Source organism: Panulirus ornatus, chromosome 18 (genome assembly GCF_036320965.1).
Source record: "Panulirus ornatus isolate Po-2019 chromosome 18, ASM3632096v1, whole genome shotgun sequence".
Lineage (NCBI taxonomy): Eukaryota > Metazoa > Arthropoda > Malacostraca > Decapoda > Palinuridae > Panulirus > Panulirus ornatus.
The window spans coordinates 305730-324620 of NC_092241.1; the positions used below are offsets into that span (position 1 = coordinate 305730).

Genomic DNA, 18891 nt, shown 5'->3' on the forward strand with positions numbered 1-18891 from the left:
TTGGTAGTGCTAGTAAAAGACAAAAATGGCCACATTCAATCACACTCAGTCTCTAGCTGTCATGTGTAATGCACCAAAACCACAACTCCCTTTCCACAACCATGCCACACAAAGCTTTCCATGGTTTACCCCAGATGCTTCACATGCCCTGTTTCAATCCATTAACAGCATATCGTTCCATTTCATTCTGTTCCTTGCATAACTTTTGCCCTCCTGTATGTTCAGGCCCCGATCACTCAAAATCTTTTTCACTCTATCTTTCCACCTCCAATTTGGTCTCCTGCTTCTCCTCGTTCCCTCTACCTCCAACACATATATCCTCTACGTCAATCTTTCCTGATTCATTCTCCCCATGTATCCAACCATTTTAACATAACCCTCTTCTGCTCTCTCAACCACACCCTTTTTAATAACACACATCTCTCTCACCCTTTCATTACTTATTTTCATTACATACTGTCCTCAAACATTTCATTTCCAACACATCCACCCTCTTCCACACGACCCTATCTATAGCCCATGCCTCGCAACCATATAACATTGTTGGAACCACTATTCCTGCAAGCATACCTATTTTTGCTCTCCAAGAAAATGTTCCCATCTTCCACACATTCTTCAACCCTGTGATTCACTTCCACTTTCATGGTTCCACCTGCTGCTAAGTCCACTCCCTGATATCTAAAACACTTCACTTCCTCCAGTTTTTCTCCATTCACACTTACCTCCTAACTAACTTGTCCCTCAACCCTACTGAACCTAGTAACCTTGCTCATATTCACATTTACTCTCAACTTTCTTCTTTCATACACTGGGAAATTATATGGGAGGGTATTGATTGAGAGGGTCACGGCATGTACAGAGCATCAGATTGGGGAAGAGCAGTGTGGTTTCAGAAGTGTTAGAGGATGTGTGGATCAAGTGTTTGCTTTGAAGAATGTATGTGAGAAATACTTACAAAAATACAAGGATTTTCATGTAGCATTTATGGATCTGGAGAAGGCATACAACAGGGTGGATAGAGATGCTTTGTGGAAGATTTTAGGAGTAAATGGTGTGGGATGTAAGTTGCTAGAAGCAGTGAAAAGTTTTTACCAAGGATGTAAGGCATGTGTACAAGTAGGAAGAGAGGAAAGTAATTGGTTCACAGTGAATGTTGGTTTGTGGCAAGGGTGCGTGATGTCTCCATGGTTGCGCTGTTTGTTTATGGATGGGGTTGTTAGGGAGGTGAATGCAAGAGTTTTGGAGAGAGGGGCAAGTATGCAGTCTGTTGAGGATGAGAGGGGTTGGGAAGTGAATCAGTTGTTGTTCGCTGATGAAACAGCGCTGGTAGCTGATTCGGGTGAGAAACTGCAGAAGCTGGTGACTGAGTCTTGTAAAATGTGTGAAAGAAGAAAGCTGAGAGTAAATGTGAATAAGAGCAAGGTTATCAGGTTCAGTATGGTTGACAGACAAGTCAATTGGGAGGTAAGTTTGAATGGAGAAAAACTGGAGGAAGTGAAGTGTTTTAGATACCTGGGAGTGGATTTAGCAGCGTATGGAACCATGGAAGCAGAATGAGTCACATGGTGGGGGAGGCAGCAAAGGTTCTGGGAGCGTTGAAGAATGTATGGAAGGCGAAAACGTTATCTCAGTGAGCAAAAATTGGTATGTTTGAAGGAATAGTGGTTCCAACAATGTTATATGGCTGCGAGGCATGGGCTATAGATAGGGCTGTGCAGAAAAGGAGAGATGTGTTGGAAATGAGATATTTGAGGATAATATGTGTGAGGTGGTTTGATCAAGTAAGTAATGATAGGGTAAGAGAGATCATTCATTATACTTTGCCACTGTCTCCCGCATTAGCGAGGTAGCGCAAGCAAACAGATGAAAGAATGGCCCAACCCACCCTCATACGCATGTATATGCATACAAATCCACACACATGCATATACATACCTATACATCTCAATGTATACATATATATATACACACACACAGACATATACATATATACACAAGTACAAAATTCACACTATCTGCCCTTATTCATTCTCGTCGCCACCCCAACACACATGAAATGACATCCCCCTCCCCCCACATGTGCGCAAGGTAGCACTAAGAAAAGACAACAAAGGCCACATTCGTTAACACTCAGTCTCTAGCTGTTATGTATAATGCACCGAAACAACAGCTCCCTTTCTACATCCAGGTCCCAAAGAACTTTCCATGGTTTACCCCAGACGCTTCACATGCCCTGGTTCAATCCACTGACAGCATGTCTACCCTGGTATACCACATCGTCCAAATTCACTCTATTCCTTGCACGCCTTTCACCCTCCTGCATGTTCAGGCCCCGATCACTCAAAATCCTTTTCACTCCATCTTTCCACCTCCAATTTGGTCTCCCACTTCTCCTTGTTCCCTCCACCTCTGACACATATCCCCTTTGTCAATCTTTCCTCACTCATTCTCGCCATGTGACCAAACCATTTCAAAACACCCTCTTCTGCTCTCTCAACCACACTTTTTTTATTGTCACACATCTCTCCTACCCTTTCATTACTTACTAGATTAAACCACCTCACACCATTTATTGCCCTCAAACATCTCATTTCCAACACATCCACCCTCCTCCACACAACTCTATCTATAGCCCATGCCTCACAACCATATAACACTGTTGGAACCACTATTCCTTCAAAACAGACCCATTTTTACTTTCTGAGATAACGTTTTCGCCTTCCACACATTTTTCAATGCTCCCAGAACGTTCACCTCCTCCCCCACCCTATGATTTACTTCCGCTTCCATGGTTTCATCCGCTGCCAAATCCACTCCCAGATATCTAAAACATTTCACTTCCTCCAGTTTTTCTCCATTCAAACGTACCTCCCAATTGACTTGTCCCTCAACCCTATTGTACCCAATAACCTTGCTCTTATTCACATTTACTCTTAGCTTTCTTCTTTCACACACTTTACTAAACTCAGTCACCAGTTTCTACAGTTTCTCACCCGAATCAGCCACCAGCGCTGTATCATCAGCAAACAACAATTGACTCACTTCCCAAGTTATCTCATCCACAACAGACTGCATACTTGCCCCTCTCTCCAAAACTCTTGCATTCACCTCCCTAACAACCCCATCCATAAACAAATTAAACAACCATGGAGACATCACGCACCCCTCCTGCAAACCGACATTCACTAAGAACCAATCACTTCCTTCCTACTCGTACACATGCCTTACATCCTCGATAAAAACTTTTCACTGCTTCTAACAACTTGCCTTCCACACCATACATTCTTAATACCTTCCATAGAGCATCTCTATCAACTCTATCATATACCTTCTCCAGATCCACAAATGCTACAAACAAATCCATTTGCTTTTCTAAGTATTTCTCACATACATTCTTCAAAGCAAACACCTGATCCACACATCCTCTACCACTTCTGAAACCACACTGCTCTTCCCCAATCTGATGCTCTGTACATGCCTTCACCCTCTCAATCGATATCCTCCCATATAATTAACCAGGAATACTCAACAAACTTATACCTCTCTAATTTGAGCACTCACTTTTATCCCCTTTGCCTTTGTACAATGGCACTATGCAAGCATTCCGCCAATCCTCAGGCACCTCCCCATGAGTCATACATACATTAAATAACCTTACCAACCAGTCAACAACACAGTCACCCCCTTTTTTAATAAATTCGACAGTAATGTCATCCAAACCCGCTGCCTTGCCAGCTTTCATCTTCCACAAAGCTTATACTACCTTGTCATTGTCTCCCACGTTAGTGAGGTAGCGCAAGGAAACAGACGAAAGAATGGCCCAACCCACCCACATACGCATGTATATACATACACATCCACATACGCACATATACATACCTATACATTCAATATATACATATATATACATTTTTTTTTTTTTTCCGCTGTCTCCCGCATTTGTGAGGTAGTGCAAGGAAACAGACGAAAGAAATGGCCCAACCCACCCCCATACACATGTATATACATACGTCCACACACTCAAATATACATACATACACAGACATATACATATATACACATGTACATAATTCATACTTGCTGCCTTTATTCATTCCCATCGCTACCCCGCCACACAGGAAATGACAACCCCCTCCCCCCATATGCGCGCATGGTAGCACAACGAAAAGACAACAAAGGCCACATTCATTCACACTCAGTCTCTACCTGTCATGTATAGTGCACCAAAACCACAGCTCCCTTTCCACATCCAGGCCCCACAAAACTTTCTGTGGCTTACCCAAGACACTTCCCATGCCCTGGTTCAATCCACTGACAGCACATCGACCATGGTATACCACATCGTTCCAATTCACTCTTTGTTGTACACCTTTCACCCTCCTGTATCACTCAAAATCTTTTTCACTCCATCCTTCCATCTCCAATGTGGTTTCCCGCTTCTCCTAGTTCCCTGTACCTCTGACATATATATCCTCTTTGTCAATCTTTCCTCATTCGTTCTCTCTATGTGACCAAACCACTTCAACACACCCTCTTCTGCTCTCTTAACCATACCCTTTCTATTACCACATATCTCTCTTACCCTTTCATTACTTACTCGATCAAACCACCTCACATCACATATTGTCCTCAAACATTTCATTTCCAATATATCCACCCTCCTCCACACAACCCTATCTAAAGCCCATGCCTCACAACCATATAACACTGCTGAAACCACTAATCCTTCAAAAATACCCTTTTTTGCTCTCGGAGATAACGTTCTTGCCTTCCACACATTCTTCATCGCTCAGAGAACCTTCATCCCCTATCCCACCTTGTGACACACTTCCACTTCCATGGTTCCATCTGCTGCTAAGTCCATTCCCAGATGTCTAAAACACTTCACTTCCTCCAGTTTTTCTCCATTCAAACTTACCTCCCAGCTAACATGTCTCCCAACCCTACTGTACCTAATAACCTTACTCTTATTCACATTTACCCTCAACTTTCTTCTTTTGACACACTTTGCCAAACTCAGTCACCAACTTCAGCAGTTTCTCACCCAAATCAGCCACCAGTGCTGTATCATCAGCAAACAACAAATGATTCACTTCCCAAGCCCTCTCATCCACAACAGACTGCATACTTGCCCCTCTCTCCAAATCTCTTACATTCATCTCCCTAACCACCCCATCCATAAACAAATTAAAACAACCATGGAAACATCACACATCCCTGCTGCAAATTGACATTCACTGATAACAAATCTTTTTCCTCTCTTCCTACTCGTACACATGCTTTACATGACCTCTATCCCTGGGGATAGGGGGAGAAAGAATACTTCCCATGTATTCCCTGCGTGTCGTAGAAGGCAACTAAAAGGGGAGGGAGCAGGGGGCTGGAAATCCTCCCCTTCTCATCTTTTTATTTTTCCAAGGAAGGAACAGAGAAAGGGGCCTAGGGAGGATATTCCCTCAAAAGCTCAGTCCTCTGTTCTTAATGCTACCTCGTAAACTCGGGTAATGGCGAATGGTATGATGATGATGACTCTCTCACCCCAACTCTCATTTGCCCTCTTTTTCACCTCTTGCACTTTTCTCTTGACCCTCTCCTGCTTTCTTTTATACATCTCCCAGTCATTTGCACTCCTTCCCTACAAAAATCATCCAAATGCGAGTCTCTTCTCTTTCACTTACAATCTTACTTCCGCATCCCACCATTCACTACCCTTTTTAATCTGCCCACCTCCTACCTTTCTCATGCCACATGCATCTTTTGCGCAAGCCATCACTGCTTCCCTAAATACATCCCATTCCTCCCCTACTCCCCTTATGCTATTTGCTCTCAATTTTTTGCCATTCTGCACTCAATCTCTCCTGGTCCTTCCTCAGCCAGGTACCCATATTACTGACCAATCCCTAGGGGTGGATGAACATCTGGGTTCACTGTGGACCCACTGCAACAACCACAATTCAACCTATGCTCTCTACTACTTCAGTACTTCTTTCCATTCTTTCAAACTACTCTTCATTTTCTTGTTCAACACCATATTTCATTATTCTATCATCTATACCTGTTTGACTTGTCCTACTCTAACATGGTAGCATAAGAACAGATATATGAATGTTCAAGGAGAAACCCTCACTTGGCTCCTCTTCCTGTTACCCCATCTAGGAAGTAAAAATGCAGGAGGGAAGGATTTCCAAAACCCCTGCTCCTACCTCTCTTAGATGTTTTCTACAACAAGCAGGAGAAAAAAGGGTAATAATCTTTCTCGCACCTGAGAAAACATCTATCTTACACTTGCACATACTGCCATAAACTTCACCACTCAGCAAAATACAAAACTGGAATACTAACATTTTCCTTCTTTTTAATGTTTCTATGATCTATTAAGAACCATCAACTGCTTTGCCAACCTAAAAAAACAGACGCATAAAGCTCAATTAATTCTTCCCCTTTTTTACACCATTACTCACAAGGGCAAGTGATCTCGGTAAGTGATTTCAGACTGTTAAATTATTCCCCCAGTCCAATGTAATTTTATTCTATCAGCTTTGATTATTCCCCCAGTCCAATGTAATTTTATTCTATCAGCTTTGAACTAATTTGTTTATGCTTTTCCCATCTTCTTCACACTAAAATTTCAAAACAGCAAGTTGTGCCTCAAACCACAATACTCCACATACCTTTGTTTAAAATATTCAGTGCTTCTTGTCTTCCTTTTACGATCCTTCTGCCTACTACCATCCAATGATTCTTCAAATTTTGGTGCTTTCTTACTCATAACAAGATTAGCATGGGGGTCATCGTGAAAGTTGTCCTGTTCCAGTGCCTCCAAAGCCTTGCGTGCTCGCCTTCTCCTTGCACTTTCATCCAAGATACGCCGTGATGAGGCATCTTTCTGCCTACCTACAAGAAAAGTGCAAAAAAATGACAAAACCCCTCATTCAAGGACTTTCACCTCATTAACCATCCAGATAAAAGGGCTCACAAAACAAGAGAAAAAGTCGTCTCATTTGTCCAAACATCACACATAAATTCTGATAAGGATAATTCTTCCCATTGTCAGAAAATTCTAATCTGCTGCAAATGTACAATTTTCATGGAAGTTAGAATAAATAAAAATATTGAAAGGCAATCTTTACAAATGTGTAATTCAAATCCTGTACAATTTTCTCAGTCTAATCAACAGCAGCTGTCTGGAATATCCATCTCCCCTCAATAAAAAATAATAATAATACACAAAGACTATGCAAAACAAAAAACTCCTCATTTCCTAATTCTGTATTTAATATATCCTTCCACTGAAAGGCAACATTACAGAACAATCATCATACAAGAGACCACCGAGAACATTTGATATCTTTTGAACGAAATCCTACCAGAATTTTGTTTCTACTAAATCTAAGGAATGACAGCAAGAAAGGTGTGGTAGTAAGCATAAACTGACTAAAAGAACCAACAAGGGTGTGATGAAATGGTTTGCACAATGGAAAGGTTGAATGAAGAATGACTAACTATGAGGATCTACATTGTAAAAATTGAAGGGAGGACACCGAGAAGGAAATGGAAGGATGGAACGAAAGATTCTATGGCATCCAAGCCAGAACATTCAAGAGGGTGAGCGGCAAACATGAGAGAGAATGAAGAGGATCAATGTTGGGTGACATGCTGTTAATGGGCTGAACCACGGCATATGAAATGGTTGAGGCAAACCATGTTGTAGCCAGTAGGGCTAGGGTGTAAATGGCATGCGATTGGTTTGGTACATTGTATACACAACAGATTGAAAGTGTTTTTGTGCACATAAGGCCATTATTCATCTGCTCTAGATGACTCATTAATGAGGGATACACAAATAAGTATCAAATCTAAACACTAACTGACATCAATTAATATTCTCAAAGGAAACAGTAGGCATAAACTGATGTGCTAAGTTCTAACATATGTTTTAATATCAAGTTAACATCATACCATGAGGAGCCTACAGCAGTCTGCTATCTTCAGTACCCCTAAAACAACTACCAAGTCCATGGCCATCCACCTGGAAGTCCTGTGTACATAGAGATACTGCAGGTAGACTGCAGGACGATCTAAGATACTAGGAAGAACATTTGTTGAGGAAAGTAAAAAAAGAATAACATGAGAAATATGAAGAAAGAATTGAGTTACAGGGTGATTTTAGCTGGATTACATGAGGAAGAAGGCCTACAAGGGAAATGTCCCCACTGCACTCTTGCTGTGGGAGAAATTATGTAACATATGCAACTAATTTTCTCTTTATGTAATCCTACGGTAATGGAGGACTTTAGTAACATAATATGAAAAGAGCGAGAATATTTCCAATGAACAAGTTCTCAGCATACTCACACTTATCTGTAAAGTAAAAGGTGTAACATTTCTACTTATATCCATGTTAACCCCCAGTAACATTGTGCATGTGTATGTAATAAGAGTGTGTTTGAAATCTGAGTAGAGCAATTCTGAAAAGAATCAAATTCTTTTATATCCTTTAAACATTTGCCAGCCAATCTCCCTCACCTGGAATGTTTGTGAGAAAGATGCACTGTTTCTAAATATATTCATGTTATTTACCACTAAAGCTGTGCCTGTGTTTGAAATTAAAGTGCAGTCAGAAAGCAAGCTCAGCAGGCATAAAGAAACATCATCTCTAGGTCTTCCTGTCATACCAGGAATTGTCAAACATGTCATTCACATCCCCATCTAGGCACTCATTTATTTAGGTAAAGCCAAGACAGAGCAATTAATATAACATTCTGTGTTATGGCACAGTGGCAATATCGTAACCAATGAGGTTAGAGGTGTGAATCGGCAAAAATTGGGGAAAATCAAGTTTCAGTACCTAAAGGGGATACTCTAGTTTTCTAGAATATTCAAGTCTTATCCCATCTTCTCAGGATGATCTCATTACTACACCCTTAGGGATGGAGCTAAGGGGGAGGCACTGCCCAACTCCAGGCCAATCTCTTTAAATATAGACAAACACCTGAGGTGTGTTGGGACTTTTTGTTTTTTGGACAATTTTGGAGCCTCGCTGCCTCTGGAAACACTGCATTGGAGTTGCCCTCTGCAAGTGGCCTGTCAAGGGTGAGGCACAAAAGGCTATGATGTGGCACTGAAGTCTTCCATTTATGCCGAAGAGTAAAAGAAATGAGTAAATGAAGGTGATGGCACTGAATGTAAATGTGATGATGGGTGAGAGTAAATGGAGGGAGCTCGATGGTCTGACAAGGAGGTGGAGCTCCTCGCCAGGGCTGAGGCCGGGATGGCAGCTGGTCCCTCACTGGTTGCCGGGCAGGGCCTGAACCAGCGGTTACGGGAAATTGTCCCTTCTAGGACGGTCGAAACGATCAAAGGTCTCCGACGCAAAAAGTTGTATAAGACCAGGGTTCAGGAACTGACCTTGAACCTTAACCTCCTCCAGGAAACTGGCAAAGGCGAGGTGATGGATGGTGTGCCGAGTGAGAAGCATGTCCCATCCACAAGGCGAAGCAATACACGGAGTGGCACCCCAGAGGAAGCACCACGTACAGGGATGTACATGTGTGCGGAACCCAGTGATGAGAATACTCCCACGGTTTTAACTGTCCCCACTGCTCTGCACGTCCCCAAATCCCAATCAATTGCTTCCTTTGTGGCGGAGACTGTCACTTACCTCAACACATTAGGAGCTGGCCCCACAAATCCATCATGGGGCGAGAACATCCTAAATGCAGCCCTTGACCACTTACATCAGGGTGACAGCCTTGCTGCGATCAGGGCAGCCGAAGAGCACACCACACACGTGATAAACTCCTGTGGTTTGCCTGAAGACTGCCAGAATCATGGTGGAGAGGATTCAAGGCAGTCAGCGAACTCTGGCCGCGTACGCCGAGTGGAGGAGGATCCTTTGCGTGGAAACTGCCTTAGAAGGGAGCAATACCAAAAAGTTCAGAGACTCTATCGAGAGAATAGGTCTTTGGCCACTGGACTGGTCCTAAAAGGCGACTGGGAGGTGCCGCCAACTTTGGTTGGGCTGGAACGCCTCAATCCCTTTTGGGGGGCTCTCTTCTCTCGACCGTCTGAGCCGGATGAACGTGCCATCACCGACTGCGACCCAGCATATGGACAATTAGCAGAGGTTGTCACCGTAGGTGAGGTAGCACACCACCTCAAAGCCACCCGAACATCTGCCCCTGGTCCTGATGGAATGTTGACTCGATTACTGAAGTCCATTCCTCCGAGGATCCTGGCCAAAATGTTTAACCTGAGGCTAGCTAAGTCTGCTTTGCCAGAACCACTGAAGGCAAATAGAACGGTGCTGATACCCAAGGTACCTAACCCTACTGAACCCAAGGACTATAGGCCAATTACCGTCTCTTGTGCCATAGTCCGCCTGCTCCACAAAATCTTGAGCACCCGCATCTTGAGCCTCATCCAGATCGATGAAGCTCAAAAGGCATCCATCCCAATAGACAGATGCCTTGAGAACCTCACGATCTTGGACGCAATAGTCGGTCATGCGCGGGCACACACCCACGGTGTGCTCCTGGCATTCCTCGACATGGCCAAAGCATTCGATAGTGTTAACCATAGCACTATCAAGCGGGCCATGTCGCGAAAGGGCATCCCAGCCCCCATCAGGGCAATTATGTCATCGTATGACTGAGCCTTCACTCACATTGAAGGCAGCGACGGGATGTCAGAGAGAATTACTATGACTCATGGGGTCAAACAGGGCAACCCTTTATCACCAATTCTCTTCAACCTTGTGATTGACAAGGGGATTGCAAAGGTGAAAGAAACTGGTGTAGGGGTTAGGTTGGGTGACCAAAAGGTATCAGCACAGGCGTTTGCCGATGATTTGGTTCTGGTAGCGCAGACGCCCACTGGCTTGCAGCAGGCAATGAACGTGATGGCTGAGACCCTCGTGGGGAGTGGACTTCAAGTCAATCCAGGGAAATGTCGCACCCTCAGCATGGAGGTCAATGGCGAGCAAAAGACTTGGTACGTCAATAAAAATAGGACGTTCCAAGTCTTGGGCAGCACTGTTGGATCCATGAGCCCTGAGGATGAGTATAAGAACCTTGGCGTTCTTGTCGGGCTGGGGGTCAGTGAAAATCCTACGGCACCCTGCTAGAAGATGGGCTCCGCAACATCACCAGAGCCCCTCTAAAACCTCAACAGCGGATTGCGCTGCTTGTGGGACATCTGGTGCCCGAGCTCACACATTGACTGGTGTTGGGGGAAGTGTATAAGACAGAGCTAGCACATATGGACAGGCAAGTGTGAGTGGCGGTTCGCCGCTGGCTGCGCCTAGCCCATGACGTGCCCTGTGCATACTTCCAATCGGCAGCTGGAGAATGTGGGCTGGGTATACCGAGGTTTGTCTCAACCATCCAACTAAATAAACAAGCACGGTTCGAGAAATTGCTCACCTCAACCAACCCGGTGATTCATGCGGCTGTCCGCAAGCCTGCAGTGATGAGCAAGCTGCAGTGCTGGTCTGGACCCATGTGCATTGCTAGTCCCCAGGCGGGCAAATAAACCTGAACGCCTACGCATATGGAGGGCCAATCAGTCAGCACCATTGACGGAGCAAGTCTCGCTCCATCTGCTGCTGTGCCTCAGGTTAGCAGATGGGTGAATAGCAGGAACCGCTTCCTGTCTGGTTCTGATTATGTGAAGGCCATCCAAGTGAGGATAGGCGCATTACCCACCCCTGCCAGGGCGTCCAGAGGCCGGCCCGAAATAAACGGCCTTTGTGACACCTGTCAGAAGCCGGGTACACTGGGGCACATCACCCAGATGTGCCCCCGTACACATGGCAGGAGGGTAAAGAGGCACGACAACATCAGTGCCTATTTGGCCAGACGATTGAGGCAGAGGGGTTACGAGGTGTCCTGCAAGCCACGCATTCCCGTTGTGGGGTCCTTTCGGAAGCCGGACATCGTGGCTTCCAAAGGTACAGAGACCTACATTATTGACACCCAGGTCTCTGGTGTCCATTTTGCGCTTTCAGCTGCACACCAGCATAAGTGCAGCTACTACGGTACCCCGGAAGTCTTGCAAGGTGTACGGGAATTCACCGGGAAAGGCACCGTGCATGTGACATCAGCCACTTTGAATTGGCGTGGCGCATGGTGCCAAGAAAGCGCGAGTGCTCTCCGGGGGTTAGGGCTGACATACCAGGACCTTGAGGTGTGCTCCGTCAAAGCCCTAACCTGGACCCATTCCCTTCACAGGATGTGGTCCAAGAGCACAGGCTAGCAATCGGACCTGCCTTGTACATCTGGTGTCGGCAACCAGGCAGGTTGAAGGTCATCTCCCCTTTGTTGGCTTGGGGTGTGCGGGATTCGGCTGTTCTCCCATGGCTCCAAGGGCAGGTACCAGTTCATGAGGTCGGGTTGTCGGACAGGCGGTGGACGCCTTGGCAGGGTTGCCCATTGCTTCCGTGCAACAGGCAGTACTAGAACGTTGAGCGGTGCTGGAGGGTCGTTATGTCTTTAGTTGGTAAGGTAATGGTATTCGAACCATCATCCTACTGCCACCTCTCAACTTACTTCTACCTATGCTATCAGCAGTCTGATCTTAAATTTTCCTCTTATTGTGTCCATATGGTCTTCCTTCAATTAACAACTTCTTTCACTATCTACACGTAGTTAGGCCGCCTACCGGCAACCACCCCTGTTGTTTGTAGAAATATAAAATAACAAAAAAAATTAACAAAAAAAAAAGAATGCACATTAGAAATAGTAGTTAGACCTTTCCTGCACGGCCCAATCACTAATTGGGAATCTGTGAAGAGTTATAGCTTTGATGTGCTGGGTATTAGGAAACCCATATCCTTGAGCAGGGTGTATAAAGTGAAAATGGAAATGATGCCTGCAAGCTATGGGAAGGCATGGAAGGAGGACTGGTATGAACAGGATTGAATGAAAATTATCAGGGAAGAGGGAAAGAAGGATGTGCAATTCTGCTATCACCAAGTGTGGGAGGGTGTCACAGAGCATGGATCAAATGGCTCAAGGATAGTGGTGGTGAAAGGAAAGATTGGAACTGTGAAGTATGTATGCACCTGTGAATAAGAAGACTGTGTGAGGTAAAGATGAAATGAAGCATTTCTGGAGAAATTTGAATATGCTTAAACGGTTTTGAGAATGAGAGAAGCGTAGTGGATGATATGAATGCGAAAGTGGGATGAGATGAAATTGACGAGATAGATGGTAAATGGGGAATGCCTGGAGCAAATGAAAATGGAAGATATCTTGTGGATGCTTGTGCTGAGAGGGGTTTATTCCATGCAAACACCTTTTTTCGTTAAAAGATGATCCATGGGTATACATAGATGAGGAATGATGGAGGAGAAAAGTAAAAGGCTTTGACTAACTATGTGCAGTGGATGAAAGATTGAAAAAGGCTGTGCTAGATGCTATAGTTGAGAGAGGATCCTTTGAAGAAACAGACCATTTTGCAGTTCTTGTGGGGTTGAGGATCAGGAAGAAGTGAGGTATGGTGTAAGGGAAAATGGAGACGTAAAAGTGATGGCAAGCAAGAAGATGAATCAGAAAAAATGCAGGGAGGAGTATGAAAGGAAGGTAACTGAAAGCTTAGATTGAAGTGCAGTACTAAGTAGGGTGCTGTCATGAGGTGTTTAAAATGTTTAGAGAAAACTTAAAGGTTGTCAAATTTGTAGTTGGATATAGGGTCATGAGATATAGAAATAAAAAGAGCAATGAATGGTGGACAGAAGAGATTAGAAATGCTGTGGAAGAGAAGAAAAAGGCATGTGGTAGATTGCTTGAAAGGAATGTAAGAGTGGAAGTTCAGCAAAGGAGGTGGAAAAAATAAAATGTGTATGTGGAATGTTAAGAAGCTGATAGAGGAAAGCAAAGGAAGAGTACATGAAGATTCTGGAAGAAAGTGAGTGAAAAGTATCAGGAAAATAAGAAACTATACTGAAAGGAGGTGAAAAAGGAAAAAGGTGGATGTAAGAGTGGAAAAGTTAACATGAAAAGCAAGGAAGGGAAGTTGCTGAATCAAAAGGAGGAAGTGAAAGGAAGATGGAAAGAGTACTATGATGAATGTGGAAGAGGGTGAGGCAGCATCAGAGCTGTTACATGCATGGGTATGGAGGATGGAAGAAAGAGGATACAAGTGTTAGGGCCTATATCAAAAAGGGTGGTAAGAAGGGCATTAATAAGCCTAAGGGTAAGAAAGGAACCTGGAGTGGATGGGACTACAGCTGAAATGCTGAAGTATGGAGGAGAAAGTGTGATAGAGTAAGTGCATCTGATACATAATTCGGCATGGAAACAGAAGGTTCTGTCTAAGGATTGGATGAAAAGTATTATTGTTCTTTCATTCAAAGGAAAAGATGCAATAGGTGTATGTAGAAATTATAGGGGAATAAGTCTGTTAACTATACCAGGAAAAGTGTATGCAAGAATGATAATTGGTAGAGTGATGGAAGTGATTGAAATAAGAGGGGAGCAAGAGGGTTATAGGAGTAGAGGATGTGTGTATTATATCTTTGTGGTAAAGATGACCATAGAAAAGTATCTAGCAAAAGGTAAGAAGACATATGCAACTTTTATGGATCTGGAGAAGTCGTATGACAGAGTCAAGTTGAATGCTTTACGGGCCTGTGTTATGGATATATGGGGTAGGGGGACAACTGTTAGATGGTGTGAAAACCTTATAAAGAGGAGCAAATATATATGTACATGTGGATGGCAAGTTGAATGAAAGTTTCCGTACACATGTGGGTATGAGACAGGGCAGTGTGATGTCACCATACACTCTCATACATATTCCTCTTACTAACACACCTATATCTTACCCTTTCATTTCTTATCTGATCAATATTCCTCATACATCTTGTCCTCAAACATTTCATTTCCAACACATTCACCCTCTTCCATCTTTGCCATCTCTGACCCACACCTTACATCAATACAACACCACTGGGACTAATATATTAACAAAATCATACCCATCTTTGCTCTCACAGACAGTAGTGGCCAAGGGAAGGTTTGAGTTTAACTCTATAATTTCTTTGCCAATTTAAGTGACTTATATATGAAAGATCTAGGATCCTTTAACTTTGATCCAATAGAAAATATCTTTCCAAACTCATCATCAATAAATTCTGGATTCCATATACGATATGCCCTAAGGAACATCAACTAGAATGATGAAAGTTTAACTCAGTCATGTTAAGCTGAGTAATAATGAATATAAGAACAAACACTGGTGGGTTATCTGTATATGCTAAACTTAAACATGTATCTATCCCTAAGAATCATGCAATCTAAAAATGGCAACGTGCAATAATTTTCCATTTCCACAGCAAAGTTGATAGAAGGTACTCAATTGTTAAGTATGGGGAGAAATGTTTGTAATTTTTTGTTTCTTGACCAAACACAAAGAACATCATCTACATACCAAGGCCAGATTGCCTTAGAGGGTAAGATATCCCTTAATAATTTTATCCCATTTATACTTATTTATCATACTTAGCCGCTGTCTCCCGTGTAAGCGAGGTAGTGCAAGGAAGCAGACAAGAAATGGCCCAACTCACCCACATACATATGTATATACATAAACATCCACAGACACACACATACATACACATACATTTCAATGTATACATACATATACATACACAGACCATATATACACATGTACATGTCCATACTTGCTGCCTTTATCCATTCCCGTTGCCAGCCCTCCACACACGAAATAGCATCCCCCTTCTTCCAGAGAGGGCAGTGCCAGGAAAAGACAAAAAAAGCCTCATTCATTCACACTCAGTCTCAAGATGTCATGTGTAATGCACTGAAACCACAGCTCCCTTTCCACATCCAGGCCCAACAGACCTTTCCATGGTTTACCCCAGATGCTTCTCATGCCCTGGTTCAATCCATTGACAGCAAGTCGACCCTGATATACCACATTGTTCCAATTCACTCCATGCCTTGCACGAGTTTCACTTTGCTGTATGTTCAGACCACAATCACTCAAACTTTTTTTCACTCCATCCTTCCACCTCCAATTTGGTCTCCTGCTTCTCCTTTCCTCCACCTCTGACACATATATCCTCTTTGTCAATCTTTCCTCACTCATTCTCTCCATGTGTCCAAACCATTTCAACACACCCTCTTCTGCTCTCTCAACCACAATCTTTTCATTATCACACATCTCTCTTACCCTTTCATTACTTAATCAAAGCACCTCACACCACACATTGTCCTTAAACATTTCATCCCCAACATATCCACCCTCCTCCACACAACCCTATCTATAGCCCATACCTCACAACCATATAACATTGTTGGAATCATTATTCCTTCAAACATACCCATTTTTGCTCTCCACACATTCTTCAATTCTCCCAGAACCTTCACTCCTTCTCCCACCCTGTGACTCACTTCTGCTTCCATGGTTCCATCCGCTGCTAAGTCCACTCCTAGATATCTGGATTTTGTTCCAAAGAATGCAATGTAAAGATTACTTAATTGGTGAAAAATGGTTACCCAACACCATACCAAATTTTTGAGCATAATATTCTCAATTAAACTGAAATACACACTCTTCTATACACAATTTTAACAATGAGATAGACACAGTTCAAACTTTGAAACAGGTAAATCAGTATTATCCAAGACATCACCCAAATATTCTAAGAGGTCATCAACTGGAAACTTTTGTGAACAAGGATGAAACATGAGAACTTACCAGTTTGAAATCAAAATCAACATCGATATCATAAAGCTTGTTAGGTAAATCTACATTGTTCATGATATTAGAATTTGATATCTTACCTACTAGTGGGCTTATTAACGAAAGTAACCATTTTGATAATTTATATGTGATGGAGCCCACTGAACTCACTATGGATCTTTGCTGGAAAATGTTTTAATAAGTCCAAACATATACAACAATGAAGGCAACAATGATGAAAATCTTCTGATGCGAGAATAATTAACTTTCAACAACTTCAGTTCTTTATCAAAGTGAGAATTAACTGCTGCTAGGAGATTTCTAACGAGTCTAAAGTATGTTGTATCATCATATGAAAGGTCATTCAATTTTGATGAATTATTAACTTTATAGGAAAAGACAAAAAGGCCACATTTGTTCACACTCAGTCTCTACATGTATAAAGCAAATAAACCATAGCTCCCTTTCCACATCCAGGCCCCACAAAACTTTCCAATGGTTTACCCCAGACGCTTCACATGCCCTGGTTCAATCCATTGACAGCACGTCAACCCCCGGTATACCAAATCATTCCAATGCACTCTATTCCTTGCACGACTTTCATCCTCCTGCATGTTCAGGCCCAGATCACTCAAAATCTTTTTCACTCCATCTTTCCACCTCCAATTTGGTATCCCACTTCTCCTCGTTCCCTCCACCTCTGACTCATACATACTCTTGGTCAATCTTTCCTTACTCATTCTCTCCATCTAACCAAACCATTTCAAAACACCCTCTTCTGCTCTCTTAACCACAGTCTTTTTACCACCACACATCTCTCTTACCCTTTCATTACTTATTCGATCAAACCACCTAACACCACATATTGTCCTCATCAAACCACCTCACACCACATATTGTCCTCAAACATCTCATTTCCAGCACATCCACCCTCCTCCGCACAACCATACCCATTTTTGCTTTCCAAGATAACATTCTCGACTTCCAAACATTTTTTAAGGCTCCCAGAACTTTCTCCCCTTAAACCCCACCCTATGATTCACTCCCCCTTCCATGGTTCCATCCACTGCCAAATCCACTCCTAGATATCTAAACCACTTCACTTCCTCCAGTTTTTCTCCATTCAAAATTATCTTCCAATTGACTTGTCCCTCAACCCTACTGTATCTAATAACCTTGCTCTTTATTCACATTTGCTCAGCTTTCTTCTTTCACACAAACTCAGTCTCCAGCTTCTGCAGTTTCTCACCCGAATCAGCCACCAGCGCTGTATCACTGATGTTCCCGTTTATTCTCTTATCTTATACACATTATTTACCTCCTTCTAAAACATCTTTTTATTCTCCCTAAATTTCAAGGGTACGTTCTCACCCCAATTCTCATTTACTATCTTTTTCAATTCTTGCACCTTCCTCTTGACCTCCTGCCACTTTCTCTTATACATCTCCTGGTCATTTGCACTCCTTTCTTGCAAGTATTGTCCCAATGCCTCTCTTTTCTCTTTCACTAACAACTCTACTTCTTCATCCCACCACTCACTACCCTTTCTAATCTGCCCAACTCCCATCTTTCTCATGCTACATGCATCTCTTGCACATGCAATCACTGCTTCCCTAAATACTTCCCATTCTCTCTACCCACTCCCCTAACATCTTTTGCACTCACCTTTTGCCATTCTGCAATCAATCTCTCCTGGTATTTCCTCACACAAGTCTCCTTTCCAAGCTCAATTACTCTCACCATTCTCTTCTCCAATATTCTCTATTCTTTTTTGAAAACCTCTACAAATCTTAAATATCTATTTATCTACTATATTTGATCACTGTTTCCTACTTTAGTGCCAGGAAACAGACAAATAAAGACCCATCCACTCATATACATACACATATATATGTACACACACATATATCTATTTATTTTGCTTTGTCACTGCCTCCCGCGTTAGCCAGGTAGCACAAGGAAACATACAAAAGAATGGCCCAACCCACCCACATACACATGTATATACATACACGTCCACACACACAATATACATACCTATACATCTCAACATATACATGTACATACACACACAGACATATACATATATACACGTGTACATAATTCATACTGTCTGCCCTTATTCATTCACATCGCCACCTCGCCACACGTGCAATAACAACCCCCTCACCCCTCATGTGT

The 18891-nt window shown here is 42.9% G+C and overlaps 1 protein-coding gene across 2 annotated transcripts in view; it reads right to left on the bottom strand.

The window, feature by feature from the left end:
• Nucleotides 1-18891, bottom strand: part of LOC139754950 (zinc finger HIT domain-containing protein 1-like) — a 90514-nt gene that overhangs the window by 16099 nt on the left and 55524 nt on the right. Inside the window, exon 3 of one of the 2 annotated variants that reach the window (XM_071672772.1) lies at nt 6672-6894. In XM_071672772.1, coding sequence (XP_071528873.1) covers nt 6672-6894 — 223 coding nt within the window. Of the gene's footprint in view, nt 1-6671; nt 6895-18891 lie in introns of those variants that run through there. The other variant, XM_071672773.1, reaches the window with a different exon arrangement.